The 12,426-nt window shown below is 54.9% G+C and overlaps 1 protein-coding gene across 2 annotated transcripts; it reads left to right on the top strand.

Moving 5' to 3' along the window:
• Window positions 1-338: 338 nt before the first annotated feature.
• Window positions 339-3,683, top strand: HOXC11 (homeobox C11). 2 transcript variants are annotated; one of them, XM_043878387.1, is made up of 2 exons: window positions 339-1,162; window positions 2,425-3,683. In XM_043878387.1, exons 1-2 carry the CDS (start codon window positions 481-483, stop codon window positions 2,655-2,657), a joined length of 915 nt encoding a protein of 304 aa, XP_043734322.1. In that variant the 5' UTR covers window positions 339-480; the 3' UTR covers window positions 2,658-3,683. The 2 variants fall into 2 exon arrangements, 1 of the variants encoding a protein (XP_043734322.1); XR_006335981.1 differs by lacking the exon at window positions 339-1,162 and adding an exon at window positions 1,838-2,052 and having other exon boundaries at window positions 2,425-2,529.
• Window positions 3,684-12,426: the final 8,743 nt, after the last annotated feature.

The raw sequence follows: 12,426 nt of genomic DNA, 5'->3' as shown, positions 1-12,426 counted from the left end.
GCTGATCACAGGGAGAAGGCAAGACCCCCCCCATACACAAGAACCCTCCTCCTTCTCCCAATCCTGGGGAAAAAAAAAGAGCAGCAGCTAGAAAAAAATACAATTACCCCCTCCTAGCCACCGCCCCCGCCCATCCCACCGCCCACCCCACCCCAACCCTCTCTCTCTCCTCCTTTGCTCGCTGTGTGGAATGGAGAGGAGGGGAGTGTCAAGAGCAAAACGAATACAAATCTGCAATTGATTTTCATAATGTTTCTGCGGTGTTTGCAAACCAATCGCCTGAACGTCCCCATCTTACCTAAGAGAGAACCCCTCCTACGACTGCGAAGTGCTCCGAACTGATATATGACAATATCTACTTTGGATCACGTGCTCGGGGAGAGAGACTAAGACGGATAACGCGTCATCTCGCCTTCCCAAATTTTCCCCCCTCGCTAGACCTGGTCCAAAACCTCCATCTGGAGCCGGCAGAAGAGAACGATGTTTAACTCGGTCAACCTGGGCAACTTCTGCTCGCCGTCGCGCAAGGAGAGGGGCGCCGATTTCGGCGAGCGAGGGAGCTGCGCCTCCAACCTCTATCTGCCCAGTTGCACTTACTACGTGCCCGAGTTCTCCACGGTCTCCTCCTTCCTGCCCCAGGCCCCCTCTCGTCAGATTTCCTATCCCTACCCGGCCCAAGTGCCCCCGGTCCGAGAGGTCTCCTACGGCCTGGAGCCCTCCGGCAAGTGGCACCCCCGGAACAGCTACTCCTCCTGCTATGCGGCGGCCGACGAGCTCATGCACCGGGAGTGCCTGCCTCCTTCCACCGTCACAGAGATCCTCATGAAAAACGAAGGCTCCTACGGCGGCCACCACCACCCCAGCGCCCCGCACGCCGCCCCCGCCGGCTTCTACTCCTCAGTCAACAAGAACAGCGTCCTGCCCCAAGCCTTTGACCGCTTCTTCGACAACGCCTACTGCGGCGGCGGCGACCCGCCCGCCGAGCCCCCCTGCCCGGGCAAGGGTGAGGCCAAAGGGGAGCCTGAGGCGCCCCCGGCCTCGGGACTGGCGTCCCGGGCTGAGGCGGGGGCCGAGGCCGAGGCCGAGGAGGAGAACACGAATCCCAGCTCGTCCGGTTCAGCCCACTCGGCGGCCAAGGAGCCGGCCAAGGGAGCCGCCCCCAGTAGGTAGCAGCGGCCGGGAAACAGGCGGGCAGGAGGGAGGGAGCTAGGGAGGGAGGGCGAGCGAGGGTAGGGGGGAGGCGAGGGGAGCGGGGACGGCCTCGTGTTTTGGGTCAGTCCAATTTTATGTGGAGTTTTATAAGCATTCAAAGGATTTTATTATAACCTACAAAGCCCTCTCTCCCAACGACTCGACTTTTTACGATGGAGAAGGGGTGGGGAGGGAGGGAAAAGGGCTCTTTGGAAAAGCCGGGTGAACCCCCCTCTCCGTTATCTCCTTCGGTCTGTGAAATTTTTTAAAAGCGCCACCATCGCGGGCAATATTAACTTTGATCGTGAACTTAGAGGAGCATTTAAGGAAGGATGGGGAGCCCGGAGGCCGGGGTTGAGGGTGGGAGGGAGGGGAGGGGTGGAGGGGGAGAAAGGGGAGGGCAGGGGAAAGACAGGGAGAAACTCCGAGAGGGGGAGTGGTGGAGGAGAGAGGCAATGGAGCAGAGCCGGAGCCCGGGGAGTCCCGCCAGGGCCGCTCTGCTTCTTTTAAAAAAACTATTTTTTGAAATGTTCAAACTCTGTGTTGGCGGGTCCCTGAGCAGGGCCCGGAGCGACCCGAGGGTCAGCGGCGACAGGGGGTGGGGGCGAGGCGGGCTCAGCGCTCCCCTCTGCTCCAGGCCTGGGGCTTGGCGTTTCCCTGCGGCCCGCGGCCTCTACGCCGGCCCGGCCCGGCCGCGGGGAAGGCGTCCCGGGGCGCCAGGGCCCCCGGAAGCGGCTCTCCGGTGTCTCTGGTGCCTGCTCGCTTGCTTCCTCCCCGCCTCCCAGTGACTCTCGCCGGATCGCACTTCATTGCGCCAGTTCTCCGCGGTCCCCCCACATTTCTGGGGGTGGGGGCGTCGGGGTGGGTTTTCAAAGCCACCCGGAGGGCAGAGGAGCGCGGCTGAGCGGGCGGGGGGCCTTGGGGACGCACTTGGCCGCGGCTGGCGCGCATCTCCCGCAGACCCCGCCACAGCCAAGGCCCTCGCCGGAGGGGAGGCGGCACGGGCCCCCGCGGTGGCCCGGGACGGGGGACGCGCTTGCCGCTCGGGCAGGGGTCGCGGCTCGGCCCGGCGCCGCGCCCTCGGGAGGAGAGCCGGCCGGCCTGGCGGGAGGGCTGCCCGGCCTTGGGGCCGGCAGAGGGGCCCCGCCGAGCGCTCCGGGGGGCTGGGGTCGCCCGGGTCTCACGTGTCTCTCTCCCCCTCTCCTCGCACTTGCCCCCTCCCCTCCCCTCCAGACGCCCCCCGCACCCGCAAGAAGCGCTGCCCTTATTCGAAATTCCAGATCCGGGAACTGGAGCGAGAGTTTTTCTTCAACGTGTATATCAACAAAGAGAAGCGGCTGCAGCTGTCTCGGATGCTGAACCTGACGGACCGACAAGTGAAAATTTGGTTTCAGAACAGAAGGATGAAAGAAAAAAAACTAAGCAGAGACCGGCTGCAGTATTTCTCGGGAAATCCTCTGCTGTAACCGCAGACTGGGCCCTTTTGAGGGGAGGGGGGAAAGGGGGAAATTATTTTATTTTATTTTTATTTTTTATTTTCTAACTCGCCTACTTTCCGCGGGTGGAAAACTGGACTGTGGCCAGGGCTGGCCCCCACTGCCGTTTCCCGCACGTCTTTCTGGACAACCTCCTTAACCTTGGTCTGACTCCATGTGGGACAGGGACAGGGCCTGGAATGGGGGGTGAAGGAAAGTGTCTGACCCACGGCGAGTGGACACCGTTGGCGCCGAGGCCAAGACTCTTTATTTAAAAGAAAACACACCTCGCGACCGTGTCTTGCTGCTCGGATTGGGTGGGGGAGGGGCAAGAGTCGTGGGCGCCTGAACCGAACAATCCTTGAACTAAAAGCCTTCCCTTGCCCAAGTGACAAGGTCTGCTAGGACACCGGGCCTGCGAGGGGAGACTTCCCGGGCTCCCCGTCCCTACCCCACCTGGCTCCATTGGTAGGGGGCAGCTAAATGTGACCCCGCCTTGCTGTGAAATTTCTGTTCCTTTGACCTGGTGTTAGGTGTGCAAACTCGTGTCCTACCTCCGTCTACGCCCAGGCCCCGCCTAGTGTTCTCCCCTTGAAGGTGTAGAGCCCTCTTTCGAAATTCTTAACTGGTGCATTGAGGTTTCCTAACCTTTTTCCTAGCCGTGCCCCACTCCATGAATTTATAGCTATAGTCTATGCATTTGTTACCTCCTTTTTTTGTTGTTGTTAAGGAACAAATGAAAAAGATTAGGGTGGAAGAGGCACTAGGGAGATGGGATTGGGCGCCTCCCCTATGCTGGGGCCTGAATTTTTTGTAAATAAATTTCACAAGCATTTCTTTCTACCCTGAGAGAGTGTGGGGAGGACTGGCTTGGAATGAGATTGGAATCACCCATCTCCATGTGCGTGAGTGTGTGTATGTGTGCAATCCCCATCCAGCTCGCTCCCTGTCCCAGAGGGAATTGCTGTGACTTTTTTTTTTTTTTGGTGGCAAATAAAGATATTTCATTCTGCTCAATATTATGATTTTATTTGACCCTTTTATTAGCCCCTCTCCTCTTAAAACCCTCAATGCTCTCCAGGCAGAGGAGGAGGCAGGCGGGCAGAGCGTGTGAAGGTGAAGTAGGCCAGAGCTAGTGGGCCTGCACCCTCCTTTCCACGGGTAGGGGCAGGAATGTGCGGTAGCTTCCTCCAGTTCTCAGGCGGAGGACTTTCCACAGTGAGTCTCAAACCTATCCTTTCTCACGTGCTGCTCGAGCTTCGTCCAAATGCCCAGCAACGCTTTCCGTTTAAGCACACGTTTGTTGTGGAGTTAATTGTAACCATCATCGAATTTAAATTTATAGGAATTTTCTTGGCTCCACCGCCCTCCTGCCAGATGTCTCCGTCTGTCGCAGTTAAATGTGTAGGGTCGAGGGTAGGGTTTTCGGTTTTCCTTTTTTTCTCCCCACCCCCCACCATGAGAAGACTGTATTGGAATTTTTATATACAGTTTTGAGGGAGGGAGGGGAGAGGGGGGAAAACCAGCCCCCCCTTTCCTCCCTGCGCCGGTCTCTGAGGGTGGGAAGGTGGGGCTGGGCCCCTTCCCCTCAAGCACAAATGGCCAGTTCCTCCAGACACAACAAGACCCTAGGCTGGGGCTGGCCACCCTGATGTTTATACGTTGGTTTCCCAAAGTAGAAAGCCCCAGAGATTCGTTTTGTAAGGGGTTGGCTTGGGGTGGGGCTCTGGGGAAGGAGGTAACCTGTGAGACGGTCGCCACACCCATCTATATTTGCTGCATGTTTTTTCTGTATAAAGATAAGCCTAGTCCTTTCAGCGCGTTCAGTGACGGCACTCTGGTGGTCTCTGTTCCAAATTCGTTCTTTGGGGGCTAAGATTTGGAAGCAATTCTCTCATCTTTCCCTTCTCTTTGGAACTGTTCTGTAATTCAAAGAAAATGTTTTTTGTCAATAACAATTCTGTTGAATGAAAGAAAAAGCACCACGACTATGGACTGACTATTGCATCTAGGTTCTGTCATTTTTGATGACAGAGGTATCTGAATCTTTAATTTGTAAATGTAGGTCTTGAGATGAAATTGGCAAACTGCGGTTTATATGCAGCCCCACAATCCTTTCATGTGCTTGCACACAAATATTTAAGTTGGGATGCCTATGGGTGCACATGAAAAGGAATGTTATGTGTACGTTTTTGCCTGTAGTGTGGAGTAAAAGTGACCCCATGCACATCTAGAGTTTGTGTCCTCCAAGGTGTGTAACCACTCGCGGTGTTTAGTGAATGTCAGCAGCAATGCAGCTGAGGAGCCTCTGTGTGTGTATGCGCTTGCACGTGTTCACGCGTGTGCACGGAAATATGAGAGATTTCTCTAGGTATGGTGTTTGTCCACCAGTAATAACAAGGGATATTGACCTGCCGGCTGTGTTTCCAATAAAATAGGAAGGAGATAACAATAAAGCTATAGAAGGAACATGTTTATAAAGCAAAATACTAATCTCCAAATGGCTCCTGATTTTGGAGAAAAATATTAAAAATCCAAAGCTACCACTTTCCCTGTATGTGAAGCTCAGAAAAGGTCCCCGGCTCTAGAAGGATTTCTGAAGGAAGGCGCAGAGTGACATAGTGAAAGAAAAATAAAAGCTTCTAGGATTCAAGCCCAGGAACCTGCCAGTCCTTAGTGACCCTCTAAAAGTTAGGGGAAAAAAGAGGTCTCTGCCCCCCAAACAAACCCACCTTCGGGCCCCTGGGATGTCCAACCCCCCTTGCCGGTCAGGGGCACTCTGGGCTCAACCTCTTCGGGTAATCCCCTCCAGCCGCGGCGCTGCCTGGGAACAAAAGAGCCTCGTCTAGACGCCGCCATAAAGCGCCCCCCCGTGCCTCTAAACCCAGTTTCATTTCGCCCTTAACGACCCAGTCTGGCCTGTGTTAGAAAACGCTTCCGCCCTAAATAGTAAACAAACCGCCGTGGATAGTCTCAGCTCCCCCAACACACCCCAGACCCCCATTCCATTACCCCCTTGCCTGCATTTCCCCCCTCTTCTCCTCCTGCTTTTCTCAGCTCCCAGCACCCCAATCCCCTCCCCCCACCCCAGTAAATAAACCCGAGGCCGAGTTCAAAGTTTCCTGGAGCTAAGGAGGAATGTTGGTTGTAAAAATCCAAGTTTATAGCGCACGTGGGAGTTTACAAGGGTATTAAGTGGTGTGGGCTGAGAGAGCACTCTGGGCCCCTCCCCCTCCCACTATGGGCTTTGGGGGTGCAGGGGGAACCTGGGGGACTTGAAAAGAAAAGTGGATTGGGGCCAGTCTTGGATTTGGGTTCTTTGTCGCTCAGACCTGGGGTTGCTGGGGGATGGTGATGCAAGGGAGACTGGAAAGAAGGTTCACAAAGCCCCACCAAGCACCTTTGAGAGAAAACCCACAGGTTCTAGGTGTCCCAGATGGGGTGGGTGGGGAGCTCTGCTTTGAACAAGCAAGGAGGTTACAGACCAGGTGTCTGAACGGTGGACAGAGTTGGGGTTACCCGGAACCCTTCCTCAGCCAGAGGAGGAGAAACTACCGGAGGCTGATTTCTCGAGTGGGTTGAAGGCAGAGGGGGTTTTTGCTCACCAGGGCAAAAAAGAACTTTGAACTTCAAGGGAGTCAAGGGCACCACCCCTTCCTCCTCCCCGCCCCTCTCCGGAATCAACAGGGCAATTCCTTTCTGAGCAAATATTCTCCCAAGGGGGCAGCCCCTGGGGTTTCCTGGTGCCCCAGGGCTGGATAATGCTGTTTGCTGAAGGCTCCCAGCTCAGAGCCCGCCAGAACTGTGTGCACGCGACTGCACTCTTTATTATTCATATAAACCTTTGGAAAAGGCAACGCCCGGGAAGTTTTTATAACTTTGTTTGGAGTAAAAGTTTTACAAGAGTCCTCCTCCCTTTTTTTAAAAAAAAAAAATTAAAGTTTTGGTCTTGCCATGGAATGAAGTCTCAGGATCTCTGGGAGGGTGGGGAGAGAGAAGTTCTGGAGTCCGGTGTGTGTGTGGGTGTGGGGGGGATGTTTGGAGCTGCATCTCTAAGGCAAAACAAGGCTTAAAGGTAGGGGTTACTCATTCCTGAGACCCCCCTTAGCTTTGGGGGCTGCTGGGAAAGTCTCAGCCACTCTGCTGTTGAGACACACACTTACAGACCCCCAAAGTTTGGACGATGTCAACTGGACCAGATCTTTTCCATCACATCCTCTTGTTCTGTAGGCATCTCTCTCTCTCTCTCTCTCTCTCTCTCTCTCTCTCACACACACACACACAAACCCTGCGCACCCTCAACACACTGCACAAAGTGGAGACCCATAACCTTGACTCAGACCTCCAAGTTGGCAGAGTCTCTGCACACATACACCCGCATCCCTGCCTCCTGCAAAGTCCACAAAGGGTTTGATGAAAGACAGAATTCAAGACAAGAACTGCCTGTCCAGAGCTTGCAGCGACTGTAGGACCGAGAGAAGAGGAAAGCCAGTGGGCTGCAGCCCAGGAGCGTGCAGAACAAAGGTGCCTGTGTAGAGACGTGGCCTTGGGCTGCTAAGCCTGCTCGTGACTCCTTGGATCTGCCCCCCACCTGGGACTGACGGAACCCCACTCCTCCATTTCCCCTAACTCCAGCCTCGGAACATCAAGTTGACAGAAACAAGGGCTAATATTTTAATGTTCAGCTCTGGAAGTCACGACAAAGACGGAGCAACTTCTCCGAAGACAGGCCTGGCGGATGAGGCTCCTTTGGGGTGATGGACTTGAGGATACCTAAGCCCTGGAGCTGGGCACTTCAGGGAGCCTTCGGAGTTGGTCAGGACGTGCCCCAGCCCCTGCTTTTCCTTCTAATGGCGACTGCTGAGGCCTGGCTACCAGCCGCTGACAGCCCTACACTTCGCCTTGTGAGGAGCCGAGTTAAGGCTGGAGGCGGGGGAAGGTCAACTCCAAGCTTGAGCAGCGGGGCTGGGGAGGGATGCTACAGAGTCTGGTGTTCTCCCCCTCTCGGGGCGCCTGGCGCAACAGAGAAAAGTAAGAGCTGAGGGAGAAAGTCAAAGGAAAGGAAAGCATTGAGGAGGAAAGAAGAGTAAAGAATAAATTGTATAATAAAGGAGGAAGAGAGAAATAAGGAAGACAATTAATTTTAAAAAGAGAAAGAATCCGAAAAAGAGAAGGAAACAAATGGGTTCCAGAGAAAAAGAGAAAGAAGCAAATAACGAGAAAGGAAGAAGATGGGGAAAGAAAGGAAAGGGTGGGGAGGAAGATGGAAAACAAAGATCTTCAAAAAGGAATTTAGCCGGTAAGGGAGGAGCGAGATTCTCTCTGGAGTAAGCCGGGCCGACCGCAGACCTGACTCCGGCTGGAAACCTGACCTACTGGGTAACTTGGGAGCACACCATAAAGTGGGGAGCGAGTCTGCCCCCTTCCCAGACATCCTCCCATCCGTCCTCCTCCTAAAGCTTCTCTTGGATGTGTTTGCTGTCTGGTTTCAATTCAGGAGGCAAAGTTAAATAACTAGCTGGCTTCAGCGGGGCAAGAAAGCAGTTGTGCTGGCTATCAGACTTCAGGATGCGGGAATCTCAGGGAGTACATTTTTCGGTAAAAGTGACTATTTGTGGCCCTGTACATACAATTAAGTGCCTAGTCAGACATGTGTCTAGGCGGTAACCTCCATAGCATCTGGGTGCAAACATGTACAATGTCCAGATGTGAGAGCGTCTCTGATGGCTGGGCTGCCGGCGTGGCGAGGAGATCGGGGTGGATCAGAGGCCCCTCCAAGCGTCTTCGGTCTCCCACTTGCCTCTTGTACCTATTTGAAAATCTGTTTGCGGGGTGGGGTGGGGGGTCTGGGGAGCTTCTAAGCATTCTATCTTTTGCCTGAGATTTCTCTGCTCCCAGTTCAGCCGGGGCAGAGCCCGGTGTTAAGGAAGAAAGCAAATCTTTCCTTAAGTTTTGAGAAGAGATTGATTTATTTGGGCCTCCAAAACATGAGGGAAAAAAAACTCTGCAGTTTTCACCACTAGTGTGATTTTGTTTTTCATTTCACTTGAAGAGATTTCAACACACACACACTGTATAATTATTTTATTATTTGATCCTAAATGGAGACACATTTTATTTTTGTTTCACTTCACCTTTGGAATTTCCTAGATGACTTCCTTAACCTGGTGAGGAAACTCCGCTAATTTTCTTTGGAGGAATCAGGGTGCCTCTGGGGCGTTTTGAAGGCTAGAGCAGGCAAAGCAGCCGAGGTTCCTTTCTGTCCGTTGAGCACTACCTTTTCCTTCTTCTGTTTCCACGTAGGGACCCCTAGTGCCCCAGCCCTCAGCCTGTCCTCCGGAACCCACCAACCACACTGGAACCTGTGAGGAGCACCCTCCACCTCTCCCTCGGTCACAGTCCCACTGGCAGCAGGAGGCCCAGCTCTCATCCCTGGTGCCCTTTCCAGGGTCTGGGTACCAGAAGAAGGGCGCAAGGGGTCAGGGCTCTCGGGGTGGGGGTGGGGGGTTGTCAAAATATAGGTGCAGCCCGAGCCCCCCCACTGTGACCTGAAGCCCCTGAATTTTCGCATCCCCAAGTTGAGGCAAGAAGAGGGCAATCCGGAGTCAAGCATAGACGCGGCACTTTCCCGGAAAGTTGGGTAAATGGCTTAACAGTGATTTTAGCAACACAGACTTCTCCTGGACCCCAATCAAGTTCCCTAGGGGTGCAGGCCTGAGGCTCTAGGCCCCGTGGGGCTGGGCTGATGGGCGCCTGGCAGCGGTGGCAGGCGGGGTGGCCGTGGCAGCCTGAGTGCCTTTGAACGCCAGGCCCGGACAATAGGACTGAAACGGCCTTTGCTCGTGGCCTCGGGAAAGACGGAGCCCAAGGGGGCAGGGCTAGGACCCACACCAGGACCCACACAATCGCTCCCCTCTCCCCGTTCTCACCCTTGCATCTTCCTTCTTTTCGCCTCCATTGGGGCAGAAACCCAAGTCTGCAAAAACCCAACAAGTTATTCAAATCTGCGGCTTCGGGTACTTGTTTAACAGCTCTGGGTTTGCGTTTATCCTGCGTAATTAAAGGCAAACATTTGTCCCACCGGGGGTCCCACTTAGGCTGATGAATTTGATTTCTTTTTTCATTAATGGGCCGTGTTCATCATACTTCTAATTATTTCAACTTTAAACACTATTCGTTCTTGTGAGGAGGTGGGAGTGGAGGCGGGAAGTTCCTTCTCGCCGGGGGGGATTATTTCCATGAATAATACCAAAGATTCTGAAAGCGACTCTGTCCCCACCCGGGGCTGAGGTAAGGAGTGGGTTTGGGACCGGGTCAGGTTGGTCTGGGAGACAGGTCGAGAGGCCCAGTGAGTCTGCTTCCCTCCAGCTGGTTCCCCAGGTTAAGCCGTGGGGCTTGATGTTTTTAAGAGGTTATCTGGAGTTCGTCTCCCTCACTCTGCCGCCTCCCTCGCCCCCTCCCAGGCTAGGCTCAGACCCTTCCCCATCAAGGCTCTTGGAAACCTTCCACAATCCCAGCGGATACCAGCCTGGCCTGGGCAGAGAGACTCAGGGAACGATGTCCCGGCCCTCAGCTTCCAACACTGAGAGAAAGACCAGGAAAAGCTGAGGTGGTCAAGCGGCCCCTGGGTGTGGGGGACAGGGCCCAGCAGACCCCAAAATGGGGAGCAAGGGCAAGGGACTGGGACGTCAAACTCCAGGGACAGGCACACCAGGCAGGAAAATAAAGGAGATGTGAAAGAGGGGGAGGGAACCCCCCAAAGCCATATAATTCTCAATTGCTTTGGTCTTTAATTTCATCGCCCCATAAATGAGGAAATATCAGTTCCCATACTAAATTTTTATCCTCGGCTGATAAATATGACGGGGAATTTTCGTTGGGTCCTCATAAAAGCGAACAGTTTCGATCAAACTGGTGGGGAAAGACTTATGCAGATAATACAAACAGAGTGGCCATAAAGTCTCCGTTTCCCGAGGGGTGGGCGGTGGGACAAATGGCTCCCTGGATTGACTGCCGCCCCGGCCGGCCAAGTCTCATCTGGGGCCTAAACAGGCTAACCTTGCCCGGGCCAACCCCCTGTGCCGAGCCCACTGCGACCCCTGCAAATGAAAACACGAAAGCGTTTCAAATCTCCCTTGGCTGGCCGGGCCAGCAAGTCACACATTACAAACATTTTCTTCCAGTTTTTCCTGGGGTTCAGGAACCCCTGAGCTTTCTCTCTCTCCCTCTGGATGCAAGAAATCGGCAGATTTCTTTCCGAAGTCGTCTTCTAGCAGCCGCCGGCTTGGGCCTCCCTAGAAGCGATCCAGTCTCCTCACTCCACGCCAGGGCGCCCGGGGCTCAGGTCCCTTTCCCGGCCCGGCTCCAGTCCTTTGGAAAAGGGAAACACGAGGCTCGGCACCGGGGGAAATGTGGGGCCACCGGAAAAACAAAATATTCTCCAGATTCCGTTTCCTGAGGAAGGGGTAGAGAGTTTAGTTCGCTTTGGGAGAAAGGCGATGAAGAAACGGAAAGAACTATTTTAAACATACCTTGTCTCTTATTTCTTGCTTCCCCTTATTACAAAAAATAAAAAAAAAATTTAAAAAACCACCACAAAAATAGTCTGGTTCCGCTCCATTCAAAAATGCCCCCAGCTCCTTGGCTCCGTAAAGGACACTTCTCTAGGTCGGGTTTCCGTCGCCTCTGTTGTCCCGGTTTCCCGGTTGAAACGTGACTCCCCCCTAGCCGCTCAAGGCGGCCCCGAGGGTTCCCTCTCTCTGGGACTATTCCCTGTTTTCATGGGGGGCAAGGTCAACTGGAAAGCGAGGGCCGCCAGGGCTCGAAGCAAAGCAGCCGAACCGGCTCCAAGGCCAAAGCCTTCCAGCCCCTGAGTTGATAACCCCGGAGCCGCCCACCCAGCCAGGCCCAGGCCGCACTCGCTGGTCGGGGAGCCGGCGCTTTGGGTTGCCGGCTTCTGCCTCCCGCGACCCCTAAACCCCTTCGGAACCTCCCTCGACCACTCAGCCCTAAAGCCGTCTTGACCCCTCCCTGGCCTGCCCCGGACACAGGAGACTCCCCGTCAATCCCCGCAGGGAACTGGCGACTCAACCAACTTCCGTGACAGGCGGTCCCGAGCTGAACTCCCAGCCCCAAGGCAGGAGCCCGACGAAGGAGGACGCAGGAGAGGAGAAACTTTAGTTCTGTTCGGGAGTCCTTAACTTTTTCTCTCCCTTTTTCTGCCCACAGGAGCCCTCCCCCAAACCTCACCCCACTCCCATCCCAAGGGAAGAAGTGGGGGCGGGGGCCAAGGCGAGGAAAAGAGGCGGTGAGGAGCGGGGAAGAAGTACCTGAATCGTGTCTTGACCTTTTAATTTGAATTTGACTGTTTTGAGCCCCGAGTTGCCTCGCTCCCTCACTCTCTCCCGCATTTCCCCCCACCTTCTCCCGCCCCCCTCTCCCCAGGAGTTACAGGCTGGTTCCCGGGTAAGCAAACCCCATTCTCCCTAGAACCCCCGCACCCCCCTCTACCTCCCTCCTGCCCCCGTCGCCCCGGGGGCCCTTCCTTTGTTCGCGGGGAAGGGCTCCGGCGCCCCTACCCCGAGGCGGCTGCTAGGTGGCGCTGTTACTCCACGCTCCGCACTCCGCCTGCCGACAACTTGACCCCGCTGACGTCACGGCCGTCTGAATCATCAAGGCCATTTTCAAATCCCATTGGTCTAGCCGTCACATGGTGAGGCCCGAATGCGCGGATAATTATGGAGCTGATATTTCCCCCCCT

Source organism: Cervus elaphus, chromosome 3 (genome assembly GCF_910594005.1).
Source record: "Cervus elaphus chromosome 3, mCerEla1.1, whole genome shotgun sequence".
NCBI lineage: Eukaryota > Metazoa > Chordata > Mammalia > Artiodactyla > Cervidae > Cervus > Cervus elaphus.
This window is presented reverse-complemented; position numbering and strand designations above follow the sequence as displayed.

Excerpts from the sequence above, each read along its gene's own strand:
- HOXC11 (XM_043878387.1), top strand. The coding sequence starts at position 481 with ATGTTTAACTCGGTCAACCTGGGCAACTTCTGCTCGCCGTCGCGCAAG. Across the intron at positions 1,163-2,424 it reads GGCCAAGGGAGCCGCCCCCA|ACGCCCCCCGCACCCGCAAG; the intron begins GTAGGTAGCAGC and ends CCTCCCCTCCAG.